Genomic DNA, 21,847 nt, shown 5'->3' with positions numbered 1-21,847 from the left:
CTTATACCCATTGATTAAATTACCACCTTGCAAAAATTTTGTGCCTTGAGAGATTTTTTATTCGCTAACATCAAAGATACTATGAAATACCATAAGCACATTTTGGAGTTAACTGATTTGATTTGCCATACATCATTCTTCGAATTTGAAGGAAAAACATACCTACAAGGACGGGGCGTACCAATGGGTAGCCCAATGTCAGCGGTATTTTGTGAATTAGTACTAAGAAAGCTAGAAAGTAATATATTACCCACTTTCCAGAAAGATATAATAATATATGCGAGGTATGTGGATGATGTCTTCGTTTTGTGGAAAAACAATCGTAATGTACACCATTTTATAAGCTTAATCAACAGTAACCCTTATGGGCTAACATTAAAGCTAGACTAGGAAAGTAAAAATAGTGTTAATTTCTTAGATTTAACAATAACATATGGAAAGAGGGTGAGATCAGAACGAATATATACCGTAAGCTGGTTTATCAACCAGTTATCATACCTAAGAATTCCTCAGATCCAGAACACATCAAATTAGCAGCTTTTCGATCATGCATAGTAAGGGCTTACACACATTATAAAGAATTGGAATATATATGGAGCATAGCTGTGCAACAAGGATACAGAAAAAAGACAATCGATTCACTTATAACAAGGCTGCAGAAACAGAACCGACAACAAAAAGCAACTGAACAAAGGGAAAAAATTGTGATTAATTACCATCCGTTTCTAAATAAAATTATTAAGAAAGTTGCCAGAAATAGGAATATAAAAATAATTTATAGGCGTAATCCTACAGTGTGTAAGCTTTTAAGAAACGATAAGAGAAGATATGAGCGTAATAGCATGACAGGAGTTTGCTCAATACCTATGAAAGACCACAGATTTAACTCTGACCTAATATATATAGGAGCAACAATGCAGAATCTGAAGAAAAGGATTGATGAGCACAAATACTCAGTGAATAGGAGTGTTGAAAGCATAGTCCTCACAGCATTTGCAAAGCAGCAATGAATTGCAGTATACTGGGATCAGGCAGCGATTATTAGACCTACAAGATCAACGCAAGCAATGAAACACCTGGAAAAAGTTGAGATACACAAGGCACATATGACTGTGCAATGCATCAATCACAGGGATGCTGAAGGTTTATCAACGGCCTGGAAGTCCTTTTATGATAACATAGATTAACTGTTGCAACAGTGTAGGCGGCGTTATTAATTATTCTTATATTTCTTGATATATAATTTTTGGTTTATTTTTAATTATCTTGGTTTAATCTCTTCATTTTATGAGTACGGGCATGCGCTTTAACATTAAGTTGTGAATAAGCACTTTGAATTTTTGTATTATTTCGAATACTTTTTTTGTTATATGGTTTGAATTTGAACTGAAGAAGATCGTTTAAAATGGTTGAAAACGTTTTTAATGTATTAAACGTTGTGCTGGAATAGAGAAAGGTGTTTGTTTATTTTATGACAAACTAGATGAGATGAATGGACTGACAGAGACAAACAAGCAAGACCCCAAAATTTTTAAATTTTATTNTTAGTTTTGTACACTGCAGAGCTCAGTTTTATTTTCCTGGAAAATACCTAGTTATTTTTTACAATTCATTTTATTATTCTGTATTTTACATATGATTGAATACTAAAAAAGTACAGTGGGTGATCAGTTAACAAGCATAATCCGTTCCAAGACTTTGTTCACTATCCAAATTATTCATTGACTGATTATCGATTTACCATAGGTTTTTATGGGAATTTGATTAATTCATTCTGGAGACCTCAAAAAATAAAAATATATACTTTCTTACTACATTTATTTATATGTAATAATAAAAATACATATATACACAGTCTTGCATTTTTATTAGTCATGTTTTTTCCATTTGTGTGGGGTTAAAGAATCTGTCTAATATCAATTGCTTTTCTCTGTTCAAGATTTTTCAGAAATAATTAATAGCATTATAACTGTAGAGATCCCTAAGCCTATTAACCTCAACCTGGTTTGGATTCTCTTTCAGAAGAAAACATATCTTGCTGAGTTTCTTGGTGTTCTTCATTCAAGAGTTCTTGGCGTTCTTCTGTCGTCAGATCAGTTTCAGGTTCCATTATGAGATCTTCAATGTTCTTTATTTATCAGATGTGATTTTTGTTACTCCTTAAGCTGCTTGAGTCTTCTTGATTATACAGTATCTTTCGTAGATAAGATTGAACTGCAGCCTACTGTAGAGCTGTTCAAGCCATACTGCCCAGCAACAACAGACATTAGACATCTATCTACTCTCTACCTTTGCTATTATACTCTCACCTTTTGAAAATAAAAAACTGATGCAAAACTTAACGAATGCCCACCTGACAGTTTCAAGAATACTATAAAAAATTGTTTCTGTCAGAAAAATAAAAGACTGGAATTACAAGGGAGAGTTTCAATGTTCAGAGGAATACTATGTGATCAGTATATACTGAATTGAGCGTTGATGTTGACGTCTCCTGCGCTCCAAAAGTTTTGAATTTTCTGAAGACAAGGGAAGACCAATCAATATTTATTATTTTACATCGCTTCTTATTGTGTTTGTTCTGTGAGGAGTTTGTTATTCGATCATGTGTTTGTTGTCCGAACATAAAAATCTTTCGCGAAAGTGTTCTCTATCTGATTTGTTCGTTAACTGATCACCCACTATATTTAATTTTTCTGATTTTATAAAAATATATTGATTTCTAATCATGATTTGAAATATTAAATTTTACATTATTGAGAGTTAACTATGTATACATGCAGGGCTGGTGCTACTATTTAGGCAAACTAGGACACAAGCCATAAAGGGGGGTGCAAAATTTCAAGCTATGCTTAATTCATACTTCACTAAAATATTAAATTAAATAGTGATATATGATTTAGGTATTAATTTTTTTTTCTTATCCCTCACACATCACACTGTTTTACTAATTAAGTCTTGGTTCTTTTTTGTTTCTAAATGATTTGAATAAAAGAATTATAACAGAGAATTTTCAAATTAATTAAAAAAGAAGATAAAAAAGGCTGTTTTAAATGGATTACATATTGTATATTACTTTGTATATTATAAATAAAGCATGCAAAATAATTTTTAATTTTTATATTTAAACTTTCATTTTCAAAGATATACAACTTGTGAAATAAGGGACATAGGGACATACTTGTAAACTTTGCCTAGGGTGCAAAATAACTTGACAGTGACGTACATAGATATCTTTGACTGATAATTTTTGGATTTAAAATGTAAAGCTATTTTGTTTTTGAAATTTATACATGATAAATGTTTTTACTAAAGTGAACAATTATATAATGTAGATTTAAGGAACAATAAATATTTATGTGATAAAGTATATAGTTTGCTTTATTTTAGGTTCAAAGATTAATTATTTGTAGTTTGATTGTTCTATATCATTATGTACTATGGATGTATGATTGAATATTAAAATGAATGAATGATTTTTAAATTATTGTCTTAAATACATAATTTAGTGCATTTCCTTCCTTCCATGATTGATTTTAAAAATTATGGAACTTTCTAGTAGTAATTATTTTTTTAATCTTAAATGAAAAATTTTAAATATATGTATAAAGGTTTTTTATTTTGCATTTATTAAACTGAATAAAAAACTTTATTAATAATTTTAAGAGAAATAAATTTTAATGCATATATTTTTAAATTTACAGTTTTTAGATAATTTAGACTATTCACAACAATGATAAATTTTTTAATATTAAAAAAGGATTTTCATATAATCTCATTATTAGATATTAGATTATTGACCTATGAAATAAATTTTGTGAATTAGACTATAGAAGCAAAATGAATCATTTAAGGAAAAGAACTGAAATAAAAATATAATAGTTCAACAGAAATTTGCAATATTATATAATAGATGAGAAACTTGACTTCAAATATTTGAGTACATTTTATTTTAGCAATAATTTATAAAAATTTATTTAGTAATTTAGTAATAATAATGATGTATTTGTTATTTTATTAAAACATATAATAACTTATTATAGAAAATATTTTAAGTTCCTTAATTATACTAGATATTATGAATAGAATTTAATTTTTTATTTTATTGATATCATTATTACATTATAGACTTTATATTTTACATTTACGTTTGTTACATTTGTAAATCTTATAGAAAACACACACAAATATACCAAAAAGTAGTAGAATTATTTAATGATATGAACATTTTGTCTGTTATCTACAAACATTATCAGATATATATTTGGGTATATTTCTGTTTTTTTTCATTACATACAACCATTTTATGTAAATCTTATTATATTAATATAATATCAATTAAATAATTTACAAAATCTTGAAAATATATAATGTATATTATATATAGATAACTATTTTGAATTTGTAAATTTTTTATTTTAGGACATAAAATAAAATATAAAAGTAGTGTTTAATCCAGAGTTTCAAAGTGGAAGGTAAAGTATCATGCAGAATGGCAGAATATGGATGGGCCTTATCAGAGGTCACCCAAGTCAAAGCAAAGCACGAATTAAATGAAGATCCAGATCAAAGAATAGCTGCTGTTCAAGCAGTGAGAAAACTTATACCTTCTCAATCAGAAATTGGTATATTGAAATTTTTATTAATTTTTTGATTTATTAAAAGATTAATATGATTGTTTATAACATACTGTGAAATATCTGTTCTTGAATTCTGTTATATTGAGATGGTTTATAGAATGAAATTAAAGTTAGATGAAATTTGGAACATAATATATATACATACATATACACACAGTAGAATTTTGTTTTAATGGAGTTCTTGGGCTGCCAAAAGTCATCAGTTGCTCTGAGAATCCATTGTATCATGAACAATGAATTTCCTGCATACCCAAGAAAATATCCGTTATTCTAAAAACTTTTTATTTTTTAATCCCCTACATATAAGAAATGCCTGTACTTAAAATTATTCAGTCTCTTGAGATCTCTATCCTTTATTCTGTAGATTGAAAAGTTTAGTTGAAAAGATGTGTATTGTCCAGGAGATCCTATGGATTATTTGGACGCCAAAAGTTGCTAGTTTATTTAGTTCACGAATAGACATTATCCCTAATTCAAGTTTGCCTGGGTCTCATGAAGTTGTACATGCCTAGGTCCTGGTTTAGATGAACCACTTTGCACCATTGTACAGTAGTTCTGCCATTGAATATTAACTTTCAAGTATAATGCCATAAATTAAAAATTAATATATTTTTATTTATCTAATGCATAATGAAATATCTAATACCTTGAACGTTGTTATGTTGTGTTACTTTATATCTTTTTATTTTTAAATTAAATTTTGAATTTATTAATTCTGTATGTGTGAAAATATTTTACATGATTAAAAGTGAAAGTACAGTGTTTGAATTGTTTTATATTTTCCATACATATTCAACAGTTTATATATTCTAACAGTTGACTCAACAGTGAGAAAACAATGTTTCTAAATGGACCATTAAGTTTTCTGTTGAGACTAGTGATGTCAGTGCTGTTTCACCATTGAGCTCAATGGTCTCAATGACCTGAAAGACTGTTGAGTATTCAACAAACTAACATAAGGCTTCTATGAAAAAGTAAATTTTGCTTATAGAAACTATTCATTCACTTTTGCTGTGGATGCTATAATAGCAGATAGATTAATGAACAATCTGTATGTGATAAAACATGTGATTGCATGATTATGTTGGATAATTTGGTCAATATTAAGCTCCACGAATTGTCCAAAATTGATTACGACCGATATTTGGCCCTTTTCCTAATGATATAAATATTCAAGAAATTCAAATTATTAAAGAAAGACCAGTATACAAGAAAATGATACAGATAAGGGTTCATTTGAATAAAAGGATTTATTCAAATAATGGTTAAGCGAGTTACTTTAATTATTTAGCAAAACAGTCACAATTATTGCCTTCTCCTCAATTAAGTCAGCCATCATGAAAAGTGCCCTTTCAATGGAAATGTTTCTTTTTTCTACAAAACATGATGTCAGATCATTGAACGGATGGTGTCGTCGGAAAATTCACTGTTGAGTCAACCATTGAATATAGAAACGTAATGACAGTTAATGTATTTCTGATTTATGTTCTTTTGCTGTACTTCTAATATTTATAATGAACTATAACAAGATATTTTATTTTATTTGATTCAGTAGCATATTATATCTTTAAATTTTATTAGTGTTTGCTAGTTTCTGCACCAATTGGACTGTGTTTTTTATTGAATAGGGTGACTCCTGGATTTTTTCCCATATAAATTTTATGACTGTCATAGATTACAAGGCCTTATACCCATTGATTAAATTACCACCTTACAAAAATTTTGTGCCTTGAGAGATTTTTTATTCGCTAACATCAAAGATACTATGAAATACCATAAGCACATTTTGGAGTTAACTGATTTGATTTGCCATACATCATTCTTCGAATTTGAAGGAAAAACATACCTACAAGGACGGGGCGTACCAATGGGTAGCCCAATGTCAGCGGTATTTTGTGAATTAGTACTAAGAAAGCTAGAAAGTAATATATTACCCACTTTCCAGAAAGATATAATAATATATGCGAGGTATGTGGATGATGTCTTCGTTTTGTGGAAAAACAATCGTAATGTACACCATTTTATAAGCTTAATCAACAGTAACCCTTATGGGCTAACATTAAAGCTAGACTAGGAAAGTAAAAATAGTGTTAATTTCTTAGATTTAACAATAACATATGGAAAGAGGGTGAGATCAGAACGAATATATACCGTAAGCTGGTTTATCAACCAGTTATCATACCTAAGAATTCCTCAGATCCAGAACACATCAAATTAGCAGCTTTTCGATCATGCATAGTAAGGGCTTACACACATTATAAAGAATTGGAATATATATGGAGCATAGCTGTGCAACAAGGATACAGAAAAAAGACAATCGATTCACTTATAACAAGGCTGCAGAAACAGAACCGACAACAAAAAGCAACTGAACAAAGGGAAAAAATTGTGATTAATTACCATCCGTTTCTAAATAAAATTATTAAGAAAGTTGCCAGAAATAGGAATATAAAAATAATTTATAGGCGTAATCCTACAGTGTGTAAGCTTTTAAGAAACGATAAGAGAAGATATGAGCGTAATAGCATGACAGGAGTTTGCTCAATACCTATGAAAGACCACAGATTTAACTCTGACCTAATATATATAGGAGCAACAATGCAGAATCTGAAGAAAAGGATTGATGAGCACAAATACTCAGTGAATAGGAGTGTTGAAAGCATAGTCCTCACAGCATTTGCAAAGCAGCAATGAATTGCAGTATACTGGGATCAGGCAGCGATTATTAGACCTACAAGATCAACGCAAGCAATGAAACACCTGGAAAAAGTTGAGATACACAAGGCACATATGACTGTGCAATGCATCAATCACAGGGATGCTGAAGGTTTATCAACGGCCTGGAAGTCCTTTTATGATAACATAGATTAACTGTTGCAACAGTGTAGGCGGCGTTATTAATTATTCTTATATTTCTTGATATATAATTTTTGGTTTATTTTTAATTATCTTGGTTTAATCTCTTCATTTTATGAGTACGGGCATGCGCTTTAACATTAAGTTGTGAATAAGCACTTTGAATTTTTGTATTATTTCGAATACTTTTTTTGTTATATGGTTTGAATTTGAACTGAAGAAGATCGTTTAAAATGGTTGAAAACGTTTTTAATGTATTAAACGTTGTGCTGGAATAGAGAAAGGTGTTTGTTTATTTTATGACAAACTAGATGAGATGAATGGACTGACAGAGACAAACAAGCAAGACCCCAAAATTTTTAAATTTTATTTATATTTTTTATGTATTTATTTTATTTATTTTTTAAACATTAACTTACTCACTAACTAAATTAACCTACCATAACCTAGGATGAACCTAACTGGATGACTAAAGCTAATTTGAGTCAGCAGAGGGCCACTGGGACAATCCCTCTTGACCACTTACACTGCACAGGTTGGTAAAACCCAGTCTCGGAATCGTTGGATGGCTAGGAGGGTAAAAAATGAGTGGGGAGTGCGTTGGTAAGCTGGCAGGCATCCTTTCAAAGACAGGAGACAGTTTAACAAATAAACAAAGCATTTATTGAGGAACTAAATTTACGTTACAGAAGGCGATAATTAATTCTAAGATTAACTGCAGTTAAAATAGACTATATACATATAATGGACGACTATTCTCCTCTATGTTTCCTAACTTTGGGGCGAGAGAGAGCAATTTTACAAGTTCTAAAATATCCCCTAAATACTTCTCAAAGTAATGGAGAGTTGGCACATTGTCAGTATGGAAGAGGTAGTCCTTGGTGTCTTCTGTCCGATGTCTTCTCCGACGGGATCACAGTCCTTTTTCATGGAGATCGACTGGCACAAGTACAAATATCTTCCATGTGCGGACGCGTGCTGAGCTTCCGGGGCTCGAGCTTTTATTCATTTGTCATGGGAAAGGAGTCACGTGATCGCCACATGTTGACATTAATGGTGCATTATTGACACTTATGTGTCAACTTTCCCAGCTAATTGTGATAACAAACGGTGACCTCTGAGATAATTCTCACCAGGAGCGTTTTTCTATCGGAGTTGTTTACAAATTTTTTTCCGACAACTGCATTATATTCGCAGATTTCACACCAACAAACCCTAATCTAATTTAACCTAACTGGAAACCTAGCTAAGAATCCATAATCTAACAACTAACACTAAACAAATTTAGACTGAAAAAGAAGACAGAAAATAAGAATTAAAATACAAAGTTAAAAGGCAGCTATATATACCATCAGTTGAAACAAAGCAAGGGAAAGTTAATTGCCATCTGTGCCCCTAGAGTGAGTGCTCTCAAGAGCCCCACTAAGGGATATGAATGCAAGTAGATGATGGAACATTGTACGCATGTGAAGATTGATGCAAATTGCAAGGTCAGTTGTACCTGTCAAGAATATCAGCTCTCATTAAACTATCCCTAATGTGATTGTATCTATTGCAGCAAAAAACTAAGTGAAGTGATGTTTGGTCCTCCTGAACACCACAATCGCATTGTGGATTGTCCCCAAGGTTAAATCTATGCAAGTATTGCTTAAAGTTGCCGTGTCTTGTAAGTAGTTGAGTGAGGGTGTAACTAGGGTAAAAGTGGCAAAGAATCTCTGTAGTGTCAACCTTGGGAATGAAAGTGTAGGTGAGCCTACCAGTGGTGTCACAGTCCCAGCTGTCTTGCCAGAGAATGAAGATTTGCTTCTTCATTTGATTGTTGATGTGTTGATGTACAAGGTAAGAATGTAACTGTGAAAGTACTAGTGATTGAAGACTTTGCAGCCTGTTTGGCAAGACAGTCAGCAGTCTCGTTGCCAAGAACCCCTTCATGACCTGGGACTCATTGAAAATATATTCTACTGTTATTGTCTAAGTGTCTGAGGATGTGGTGTATGAGATGGATGAGTTTTAAGCGGCTATCAGACTTTGCAATCCTGTATAACGCTACTCTACTGTCAGAATAAATGCGATAGTGTAAGTAATGTTTTTTGTCCTTCCTACACCTAATGTGAATTAAGCTCATATAAATAGCTAAAGTTTCTGCCTGTGCTATTGAACAGTGTGTACCTAGACGGAATCAAGCATTGTGAAGCTCACAGCCTAAGTTGGAGTAAACTACAAAAGTGGCACCTACATTGTCATCCATCTTGGAACTGTCAGTGTAAATCCTAAACAAGGGATGATCACCTGGATCTTCAAATACACATCAGGGGCAAGCTGATGGGAGGGGTGATAATTGTAAGTTGGGAGGATATTTTTGTCAATGCTGAATTTTTTGATATCATCAATCAAGGTCAAACTGGGAGAATCTTACCTACTCTAATTATTTTGTCGACATCCGAGTCGCTATAATCTCACCAGGGTAAGGTGACGAGATTTTCCTACCAAATAATGCATTCAATTTCTAAGTCGATAGGGGTCAAACCTGACATTAGCAAAAGGGCTGTAGTGGGTGCGGTCCTATACAAATGTGGAGAGCTGCAATCCTTTGAACAGAGAAGTTTTTTACGGTTCTGGACTTTGGCAGCCATGTAGCCCCAGACTTGTACAGCATAGAGGAGTGCTGGCTGAATTGCACCCCTGTAAATAAGCTTAGTAGCACTAGGGCCAAGTCCCCGTGTGTTCCTAGCAATACTAATGAGGGCATTGGCCATCTTTTTAGCTTTGTCTGTGATGTATTTGATATGGGATGTGAAGTTAAGTCTTTCGTCAAAAATAACACCTAAATATTTAATTTCCGTTGTTTGCTTTATTCTGTGAGCACCTATTCGAAGGGTAAGCTTCCTTATGGAGTGGTGCGTTCGTATCAACTATCATGCTTTTGCATTTGTCTGTGTTAATGGGTTGCCTATGCTTATTACTCCACTGGTGAATGTTATTGAGAGTTCACTGTTCCTGTGTGAAACTAGGATAATTGTGTCATCTGCATAGCTCTGTATACAGCAGCCAGGAAGCAGGGTGTCATTTAAGTGCAGAATAGAGTTATAGGCTATGTTCTAGAGACCAGGACCAGACCTGGATCCCTGAGGACAGCCTCGAGTGATGGGTATGACTATATTATTTTGTGTTGTATTTTGTTACACCTGCAGTCCTGTTGCTAAGATAGGACTGAAGAAGTTTGTAAAGATTTTGAAGGCAATGATGAGTGTGTAATATGTGCAGGATAAAAGGCCACCAGGCGTGATCGAAGGTGCCTCTAAAGTCAATAGTGATAATTGTGGTTTGCTGATTGTTTTGTTTATCCTGGTGGATATGGTTAATGACCTGATGAATGGCATCTACTGTATCTTTGTTTTTAGAGAAGCCGAACTGATTCTGATGCAGGATGCTTGCGTAGATGCCATATCATCCTATTAATCATTAGACCGTCTAACACTTTTCCCAGAGTTGGGAGAAGGCAGATTGGCCTATATTTTTTGTAAGTGTTAACACTGGTGGGTTTGGGAATCAATTTGACACTAGCCTTTTCCCACTGAGTAGGAAAAAGGTCAGTGTTCAAGCAGATATTGAAGAGAATTACAATCGCTGTAGGATTTGCCTCAAATGCATCCTAGTAGTTTATCATTCTAGTGATTATGCCGTCAAGACCTGGGGTTTTGTTATTGGTGCGTGAACAGATGGCATTCGAAACCTTAATGTAGGTGAAGTTGTGGTCATTGTCTGTATTAGGTGGAGTGAGTGTTGAACTCTGAATGACCGGTTGTGTATTGTCATCCTGCTGTGGGTCATCTGAAGGGTAAAGGTTGGTGAGGATGTGCATGATAGTTTATTCCATGTTGTTGGTGTAGCGACCATCAGGAAGCTGGATAGCAGAGGGGTTTGGAGCTGGCGTTTTTTCTTACAAGCTAAGTAGTATGGTTCAGACCAGGGGTTGTGACCACAAGTGTTGGTACAGAAATCCTTCCAAGTGTTAGTCTTTTTTTATTTATAAGGGTTTTGTAAGCATTGTGTTTGTGCCTGTACTGGTCTCTAAGTATGACTTTAATTAATGTCCGGGTCTTGATCATTCCTAAATTGCCTCCTTAATCTCCTTAATTTTTTTCCTTGTTTTCTAGCTCAGTGGTCTACCAAGAAACCTTTTTGTGTTTACAATGTTTGACTTCAGAGGCAATAACATAAGAGTTAGTGATTGTATTTGTAAGCCTGGTGACAAGATGGTCTAAGGTGTTCTGAGTATAGTGACTGTGGTGAGGGGTACGGGCCCAAATGTCACAGAATAATTGCCAGTTAGTGCAGGTTTAATGAAAACTATGATTATTAGTATTACTAATAGTGTTCAGTTGGGTGAAGATACACCTATGATCACTGGCAGAATCAGTGGTTGACCCTCGGGGTGATGTGACTGTTTCCTAACGTTAGGTCGATCCAACTTTCTCCCATGGTACAGGAGTAAGTTTGGAAGGGCAGCACCCTTTCAAACTTACTCCTGTTCAGTTGAGTAAGGTGTTCAGCCATGGTTTCATTTACAGTAATACCCTGAACTTATGAGATAGGTAGGGCTGAGCGATAACCACCTAAGTCGAATTTGCGTAAGTCAGGGTATAATTTCGCATATAAATACATACAAATAATTTTTAATTGGGGCTGGAGACTAAAAAAAGCAATAATTTAGAAAAAAATGTTTAATAAAATCTTAGATAATAGATATGTATAACATATTATATTATTATACAATTTTTCACAATTACTTGATTATCACACCATAATTTTAACATTGTTTCCATCTCAGCGATAATATCGTGACATTTATGAATGATGCTTGAATTTAAAGATTGAGCATTTTTCACAGCTTCGAGAATTTTTTCTTTGTCTTTTATAATTGTTTTGGCCGTCGATTCCGGTAGATCAAACTTCTTTGCCAATTCACAAATTTTCATTTTTGTATCGAGGTCTTTAATAATGTTAACTTTACATTCCAAAGATAAATTTTTTCTTTTTTTGTTTGATGCAGAAGAATCAATTCTACTTCATTTGGATGACATAGTAGAGTCTCTCAAGTCTCCGTAGATAAATCAAACACAGAAATAAATAACACAAAATAAATTGTAGCTATGCGTCGATTCCGCGTGACATTTCCGAACACATAAGCTGAACAATAGTGTGGGGGGAGTGAGTAATCAAGAGTTGCGTGGTGCTCAAACAAAAGACGAATCGGCGAGATTTGAAAATCGCGTAATTCTGGGTTCGCGTAAGTTGGGGTAGCGTAAGTCGCGGTATTACTGTACATTTACATGGTAGTAAATGAACTTTTGGACTATGGCAGGTTGCAGACTTGGCATTGAAGTCTCCTTCTATTAGGATAGGTTTATCTTTGTATGAGTTCAGGAGGTGATGAATGTCTTCAATTGCTGTCTCAATGTTAGTGGTGTCTGGAATGTAGATGGAACATATGTAAAGGTGAATGTTATTGTCTGTAACACAGATGGTGGTAATGCATTCTGTGGTGTGTTGGGAGACAAGGCAGGTGGTAATGTTTTTGTTCCTGATGATAATACCAGCCTTGATGTGATAGCTAGGGTCCTGAGCTGGATAGACTTTCCAGTCATTGAACCTGACTATCATGTTGTTAATAGTGTAGGGTTCTTGGATCATAATGATGTCTGTATTGTGTAATGGTACATTGGAAGTGTGAATGAAGAGGGAGCAAGCAGCTTTGCATTTCTGTGCATTAATCTGTATAAGTTTAGAGCCACCTGTGTTCTTATTGTGTATGGTGGGTGTATTAGGTGCATTATTGTGTACTGTAGTATATATGTAGCACCATAAAATTTTACATTTTTTTCATTTTGATTTATTAATTATCAAAATTTTGTAAGTAAATAAAAACAAATTGAAGATACACAACAAGATTTTGAAAACACTGTCATATTCTATTGTTTTATCTGATCAAAAGTAAAAATTACATGATTAAGTATAGTTATATATATGTAATTATTTTATTATTAACTAGAGAATGAATTTTTTAGTTGGAAATAAAATATAAAATATCTAAAATTTTTTTTGATAATATAAATTTATATATTTATGTATTAAATCAAATGATTCAAATACCTTCTTTCTTATTAAATTATATATGTATTAGCAATTCAGAATTTATATAAATTTTTAAATTTTTTTTCAGCATTTCTTAGATCTGATGATGCTTTTATACTTCGCTTTTTAAGAGCTCGTAAATTTGATGTCACTCTTGCCTTCAATCTTTACATACAATATTTTCAATATCGTCAGAGAAATAAATCTCTATTTAGAAGGTAAATTTTTAATATATTTTTTTATGGTTATAATTTGATATGATTTTTTAGATTTTTTTTAAAGCAGTTATACAATTACATAATAAAAAAGAAGAATAGCATAATGCTGGAATCAATGGAATCCACTTGTTCTATCTGATGTTTATTTTTTCTTCTAAATCAGTTTATTTTTATTTTTAGTCATATTCTGATATTGATTATTTTGTATATTGGTTCCTATTTTATTTTTATTGTTTTTCCTTTGTGATTTTTTTTATATGTGATCAAACTCTTAATTGAATGTTTGAAATGTCCAAAAACTCAAAGATTTTATAACTTAATGATTTTTGTTCCAATTCTGTAGGATCTGATGATGAGATGTATAATCCTGAAAAATGTCTAATTTGAAATAAATCATGGTCTCTCAATAATTCTATGATTCTACTGTTACATTATTCTTTTTTAGCACACTCCACTATAATAGTGAAGTGCTTATGTTAGCACTTTTGTATGTCTGTCAGACATTATATTTTTGAGATTATAATCCATTCAATCCATTCATTGCGCATTTGCATGCACATGCTTCGTTCAATCCATTTATTGTTTATGTCAACATGCATGCACAAAAGGGAACTGAACATTTTTGTTTATAGTCACTGTAAGCTATAGTAAAAACTACCCAGTTCCTCTGGAATCTATAAACCACATTCCTTACTGTATATTCAATGAAAAATTCTTCTGAACAACTACTTGATTTCAAGAATTTATAAAATTTATTTTAAACAAAATTAATATTTGATTCGCTTTTGTGGAGCGTGCTATCAGATTGGCTTGACCAATCTTGTTATTTGTTTTTTGTCTGTGGTACAATTAAAGATCTTGGGGGAAGAATATGTTAACTCAATTTTTTGTTGAACATTGTTGGATTATTACAAACATAGGGCAGATATAATTTTTCAGACTCATGATCCATAACTTCTCATAAACTAATTTATTAACCTCCATCATTAATTACCTATTGTCTGTCCTAAAATACAGAGAAAATTTTGAACTGGTTAATTTGATGTGATTTTTTTCCAGAAACCTGAAAAAATGAGTTAATATGTTCTTGCCCCTAGGTCTTCAATTAAAATATTATTTTTGTATTACTAATCCCCAGAAAATCAAGATGCTTTTTATTATATGTTTTCTAAACTAAAATTTAAAGTTTCAATTAAAATGGCTTACAGCATTTATATAGTAAAAAGTAGATAGAAGAAAAGTAACATTACTATTTGCAGATGTATGCTTAGCTATCTTACCATACAACAATTATTACTCTGCTAATACAATAAGCACTGAAAATACAGTAGGCTCATAATCATCTGGCTCTTTGTATTATCTGGTTCAATAAGCCATAACATAAAAATTTTATGTAAACGAAAAGTAGAAAATAATTATATTTTATATTTATTACAGTAAGTATTATTAAGTGATAATATTGTGTAAAAATTCAATCACAAACATTTTTATAAAACATGCGGTTATAACATGATATAAAACATACTTTGCATATAACATGGCATGGTAATTGGAGGCATCTTACTGACTTGTTTTTGCTTAAAATTTTGTATATAACATTATTACATGTGTTATAAAAATTACAGATAAAAAGTAAACAACATATTGGATGCTCTGATGTGTTTACTTCATAAAATGCTTTGTCCTCAATCTCAGTGTTGTCTGACTTTTCCTTATCCAGATATGCTGTCTACCAGATATCTCAATCTCAGTACTTACTCCAGCACATGATGTAATAAACATACAAACATTTTCAGCCCCATTTAGGGCCTTCATCAAATAGTACAGCCTTCCATTGAATGCCATAAAATTAAAGTTTTTGAAGCAATAATAATCCATTAGCAGCATGGTATAATTTAAAAGGATCATTTCTTTGATGTAGACTTAAAAAAGTGTTAACTTTATATTGATGAAACTGTATGGTGATTCAATGGAAGACTGTAATACTTGATGAAATGTTTCTATGTTTATTGAATCATGTGCTGGAGTAAGTACTGAGGTTTTTGAGATATTGACTGTTGTTCCAGCTTTGGGAGTTCATATAAACCAGATGAATGAGTAATATGCATATTAGACCGTTTTCTAAACAAAGTTTTAGTACCAAAATGACAGCTATATGGTTACAAATATGGTTGAGAATATTGATATATTCTGGTTAAAGATGTTATGATGTTTCATATTATTGCACCTAGTCTCCTATTATTACACACAGGAACCAGACATTATATATAAATACATACACCATATTTGGTGTGTATATAATTTAGTATATAATTCTCTTATTACATGTTTATTATGTCAAATTATGAAATAGATCTCTCATGTTGTATAGTGTCACTTTATTTCTGATAGATAAAATTGGAATTAAAAAAAATTTAATTCAATTCTCCAAAAGAATGGTGTCCCAAATCTGAATAACCACATTTTACAGGAGATTGATTTTTTTTAAAATAATGTTTAGTTACTTTATATCAGCTTGTTACCCACAGTGATTTTTGACCTATTTGTGATATGTTATTAAGCAGATTTGCATCTTTTTGTGTGATCCTGTTGATGACATATTTAATCTTTAGAAAGCTGGTTTGAGATGTTGTTCCAATATAATCAGTTAAATTTGACATTCTGAGATGTTTTGTTTCAAAATATTATCCAAATAACAATGATGATGATGTAGAATGGTAATGGATGAGTTTAGCACATTACACAATTGGAGTCATCTTTATCAATAGAGTCACACCGATAGAATGACTGCGCAGTGCATCAACCACAGAGATGCCAAAGGATTATTAACAGCCTGGAAGTCCTTTTATAAGTACGCATATGCGCTTTAGTGTTAAGTTGTAAATAGGCGATGTGAAATTTTTTGTATTTTTTCAAATACTTTGTTCATTATATAGTTCGAATTTTGAACTGAAGACGATCGATTAAAACGATCGAAAACGTTTTTCAACGCATTAAAATTGTGCTGAAATAGAGAAAGGTGTTTGTTTGTTTTTATTTAATATTTCCAGTAAGCATTTAGTTATTCAAGTTAATACAATTGAAGATTTTAAGAAAATTAAATTTCATAAATATTGCTGACACATATAGAAAATTAAAATCTATATTTAACTTAATTATTTTTTTTTTAATTGTTGATTTTTGCTTTGATGATAATTTTATTACAGTTTTAATGCCTCAGAAACTGGAATTAAGCAAGCCTTACTGGATGGCTTTCCAGGGGTTCTCCCTCAGCCAGATCAACACGGGCGTCGAATTCTAATCATTTTTACTGCTAATTGGGACCACTGGCGGTACAGTTTAGTTTCCATATATCGTGCTATTCTATTATCTTTAGAGCGTTTGGTATGTATTTTCTTTTATTATGAATCATGTAATGTATTTGAGAGTTTTTAAATGCATAAAAAATTAATTAATTAAATTATTATTATTTAGCTTGAAGAAGAAGAAACTCAAGTAAATGGTTTTGTTATAATTGTTGATTGGACTGAATTTAGCTTCAAACAATCATCTCATTTAAATCCAAAATTGCTCAAACTCATTATAGAAGGATTACAGGTGAATTAATAAATTATTTAAAAATAAAAAGCTAAAATTATATATATTTAAAGATCTTGGGGGAAGAATATGTTAACTCAATTTTTTGTTGAACATTGTTGGATTATTACAAACATAGGGCAGATATAATTTTTCAGACTCATGTTAAAATTATATTTTGAAATATCCTAATTCTCTCATTTCTGAATAGATATATCAAATGAAAATACATATGGTTAGAGGAAATATTTAATTATTGTTTTGGAATAATTTATATGTATGAATTTTCAAAATATTTAATGTAATTACCATATCTACTCGCATATAAGACAAGTAAGAGTTGAGGTTTTTATTCATTATTCATACACAACTTACTCATCCTGCATCTGGAAGGATACCAATTCAATACATCCAACCGAGCAGAACTTATAGAACAATTGAAGAAGATAGCACATCCAGATTATGCTACGGTTTTGGACTTCCAATTGTTATTTCCTTCAATAGAACTACCACCTTGTTTTTGCGAGCTCAGGAACTACCTGTTTTCAATTGTTGAGGACACCAGAATGCACCAACAGATTCTTGAGCTAGCCCATTTGTTATGCTATAGCTCTCTTTTCCAATTTAATGGGAACACATACATGCAAGGCAAAGGAGTCCTGATGGGTAGTCCAGTGTCGGGTGATTTGTGCAAAATGGTAATCAGGAGATTAGAAAACAACGTTCTACCACGCTTTTTGCACAATATCTTGTTGTATAAACGTTATATTGATGACATTGTTATATTTTGGAAGGTGGAACCAGACATAAAACTCTTCCTAGAAGCCATGAATAACAATCCATATGGGTTTTCATTAGAAGTAGAGCAACATGACTCTTCAAGGGTGCATTTCTTGGACATTGATATCAACTTCGAAGGAGCTAACATACATCTGTGTACTGGAAACCTAGTACCTTCCCAACATATATTCCAAGAAATTTGTGCCATCCTATCCCATACAAAATCGCCACTTTCTGAGCATTAGTGAGAAGAGCACACACGCACTCCTCGACGCAACAAGCTCTAACAATGGAACTCCAACATATAGAAAATATTGCTGTAGCCCATGGATACAACAACACACTAGACAAAAATTTGTCTAAAAGGCATTAGGTTTCCCAAAAAGCCATTGATCAGACAGGGCCACCATTGAATACACGTGATGAAGAAAAAGAGAGGATACCTATCACATATAATTTAATACTGAAATCAGTCTACAACATGGTAGCCAAACGAAGGGGCATAAATATTGTATACAGAAGGTGTCAAACTGTCTTCAGGATACTAACTAATGGCAAAGACCTACCAAACCCTGAAAGGCTTCCAGGAGTATATGCAGTACCGCTAGAAGACAACAGGTATGAGAGACAACTGACATATATTGGTTCCATGTAACGTTTGTTAAAAGTGAGGCTAAAAGAACATGAGTCAGATATACAGCATGGTAGAAACACAATGGCCCTAGCAACATATGCTTTGGAACAGGAAATAACAGCGGACCTGCATGCGGCAAAAATTATTATAACCAACTCCAACCCACAACAACTAAAATGGCTAGAAGCCATGGAGATATTTAAGGTGGGAAGAAATGGTATGTATATTAATTATAAGGAGAAAATGGCTTTTATCTGTAGCATGGCAGATTTTGCTGGATAACAGCGTTTAAAGAAGATGATTATGGAGCATGCGCAATACAACTACGGAATGATTTCACATGATAGTGTTTGGAAGAAATTCATATCGAATGTTTATTTGAACAGTAATGGCCTATTTGTTAAAGCCTGAAGATGAGCCCAGGAGGGGCGACGAAAACATTCACGATTCTAAAAATAGAAGCACTCTGGTTAAAAGGTTTGAGGAGTATTTTATTTATATTCACCAGTGTGTAGAGAGATTGTAAAAGTATTTTATTTGGGTTGTTTGAATGATTCTTGTGTATTGTCAGGAGTAAAGATGAATAGCAATAGGAAAAGCAAAGCTTTTGAATTAAATTCAAAATTGAAATTTTAAAATCACATGGATGCCTGATATAAGTTTTAATCCATTCCCAAGTGAAAACAGATGATTTGTTTGGAAATCAGAGTTTGGAGAAACTCATAAGTGTAATTGGCAGAAAGTGGATTCCAATTGTCCAGTTTTATGTGAACAAATTATGTTGTCGATTTTGCAAGATTTTTTCTTAAGGTTTAAAATGCAAGTAATTTTTGTGACACAATGTGTATATTTATGTGCATTTGATATTTTATTTGTGATTAAATGAAATAAAATTAGATTTGTATTAATAAATCTAATTTTCTTTGTTTTGATCTTTAAAGTCACACCTAGTCCTATATACAAAATTGTCTTATATACAAGTAAATACAGTAATATCGAGTTTTCTGTACTCTTGTCAGTATCTATAACTACTTAATTTTCTAATAACCTTTAATATTTTTATACTATTGTTATGAAATAACAATATGTATATCATTCATACATTTTATATTCTGATACATCTATTACATTTGTTGATTTGTGGATAGGTTTTTGATGAATCATAATTTTAATTTAACATAAACTTAATTTTCAGTGTAAAATTTTATAATTTACTGTGTGTGCAAATATAATAGACTTCATTAAGTGTAATGACAGATATTGTTATCAATCAGTTCATGTTATTAGAATAACATGTAAGTTTAATAATTTTCATATTTTTATCAGTTGTTTTATTAAATTTGATATCAAAATTATGTAACTGTTTGTTATAAATATAGATTATTTTATAATTTGTATGTTTTCTGATGAGTTTTTACATTAAAATAATTAATTGAAGTATTAAAATTTTAAAATTGATATCAGAAGCATAAAAAATTTTTTGAATAAGAATCTTTGCATGATTAGATTTTTTTGTAATTAAACAATAAATTTTTTTGTAATTAATCTTTCATTGTGTAATTAGGAAAAATATCTAAAATTGTATAGTGATTATTAATAAGTCTATATTATTCAATTACACTTATGTAGCATTTCAAAGTTTTCAGTGGTTTGTCTATTAAGAAAGGCCAAATTTTAAGTCATCATCAACTTACCAACTAATTTTATCTTAATCTTTATATATTTCTTTATTTTCAAAATTCCTCATTGAATTTGTACTTGTGAGTAATGTCTGTAAAATTATTTAGCAAAGTGTTCAAATTATTGAATAATTTGCATTAATGAAATTTTATTGATTTAATGTAATCAAAAATAAAAAAAAATTAAAATATTCTTGATAAATAATTTTTTAATATAAAAGAGAATTAAATATTTAAGTCATATACAACATTTGGAAGTGCAGCTTAGTACATTGGTAGAAAGATTGGTTACAAAAATTTTTTATTTTTTGTGTAAAGGTGACTTTAGGATCTGAACATGAGATATCCTATTCATTTATGTGATGATTCTATTTGTTTTTTCTTTTTCTGTTAAATTCTTAATACTTTTCATTTTTTTAAATCAATGGTATGATATATAATTTATTTTTGTTTTGTGTAACTAAACTCTATGCCTTCAGAAATATATCTACTAAGCTATATATCTAACTAAATCAATTGATGCTTTGATCCAGTTTTAATAATTTTTCACAGCATAGAATTTATATTATACAATATGATTTACATCAAATAGTTTAATACAGTGTTAGTTAATGTTAACAATAGAGAACAATTTCTCTGTTGAGGGGGAATTTTACAAATAATTTGAGAAAAATACATCTAGGAATAGTAAATTTAAAATTTAAAAATATTAAATTACAAATCAATTCTCATTTAGTTTAGACATCAATTATATTTACAAACGTGGTAAATCAAATGCTTTTCCAAAACAGCAGATGATTGTACAAACATTAATTTTGGTTTGACAAATAGTATTGTTCTGAAACTTTTACAAAGTAATTGTAAATTTTATAAAGATCCGTTTTATTAAGATCTCTTAATTTAAACTCCAGTTCTGAATTAGTCTGACATATTTGGGGTATTTTATAGTAATTACGTAGTTTTAAAAGTTCTTTACAACTTTGAATTAAGTGGAGTAGTGAAAATTCTTCAGAGTTGCATAAGGGACAGTAAGTTCTTGTTAGGTCGATATATATATTATTAATAAACACAGAATATTTATTTAAACGGAGTTGAATTATTAGACGTTTTACGTTTAGATTTATTGGCTGAAACATATAGGGTTGTAAAGATGGAATTTGCAATAGTTTAATATACCATGGATGATAACTGCTTTGATACAATGAATCTTGATCTCTATTTATTGCTTGTGAAATTGCAGAATCTATTAGGAGGGAGTAACCGAATTTCCAGTCGTTAATATTATCGTTGAATAGTAGCACTGATATACCAAAACTATTTAAAATTTGAATT

General features: G+C 31.3%; 1 protein-coding gene across 1 annotated transcript in view; it reads left to right on the top strand.

Moving 5' to 3' along the window:
* The first annotated feature begins 3,884 nt into the window (after positions 1 to 3,884).
* Positions 3,885 to 21,847, top strand: part of LOC111624959 (clavesin-2-like) — a 33,124-nt gene continuing 15,161 nt past the window's right edge. The window contains exons 1-5 of the mRNA XM_023367954.1: positions 3,885 to 3,937; positions 4,420 to 4,622; positions 13,717 to 13,846; positions 17,053 to 17,230; positions 17,321 to 17,443. Coding sequence (XP_023223722.1) covers positions 4,490 to 4,622; positions 13,717 to 13,846; positions 17,053 to 17,230; positions 17,321 to 17,443 — 564 coding nt within the window. The 5' untranslated portion in view covers positions 3,885 to 3,937; positions 4,420 to 4,489. The remainder of the gene's footprint in view (positions 3,938 to 4,419; positions 4,623 to 13,716; positions 13,847 to 17,052; positions 17,231 to 17,320; positions 17,444 to 21,847) is intronic.

Source organism: Centruroides sculpturatus, unplaced genomic scaffold (genome assembly GCF_000671375.1).
Source record: "Centruroides sculpturatus isolate CEXI.00-Female unplaced genomic scaffold, Cexi_2.0 scaffold371, whole genome shotgun sequence".
Taxonomy (NCBI): domain Eukaryota; kingdom Metazoa; phylum Arthropoda; class Arachnida; order Scorpiones; family Buthidae; genus Centruroides; species Centruroides sculpturatus.
This window is presented reverse-complemented; position numbering and strand designations above follow the sequence as displayed.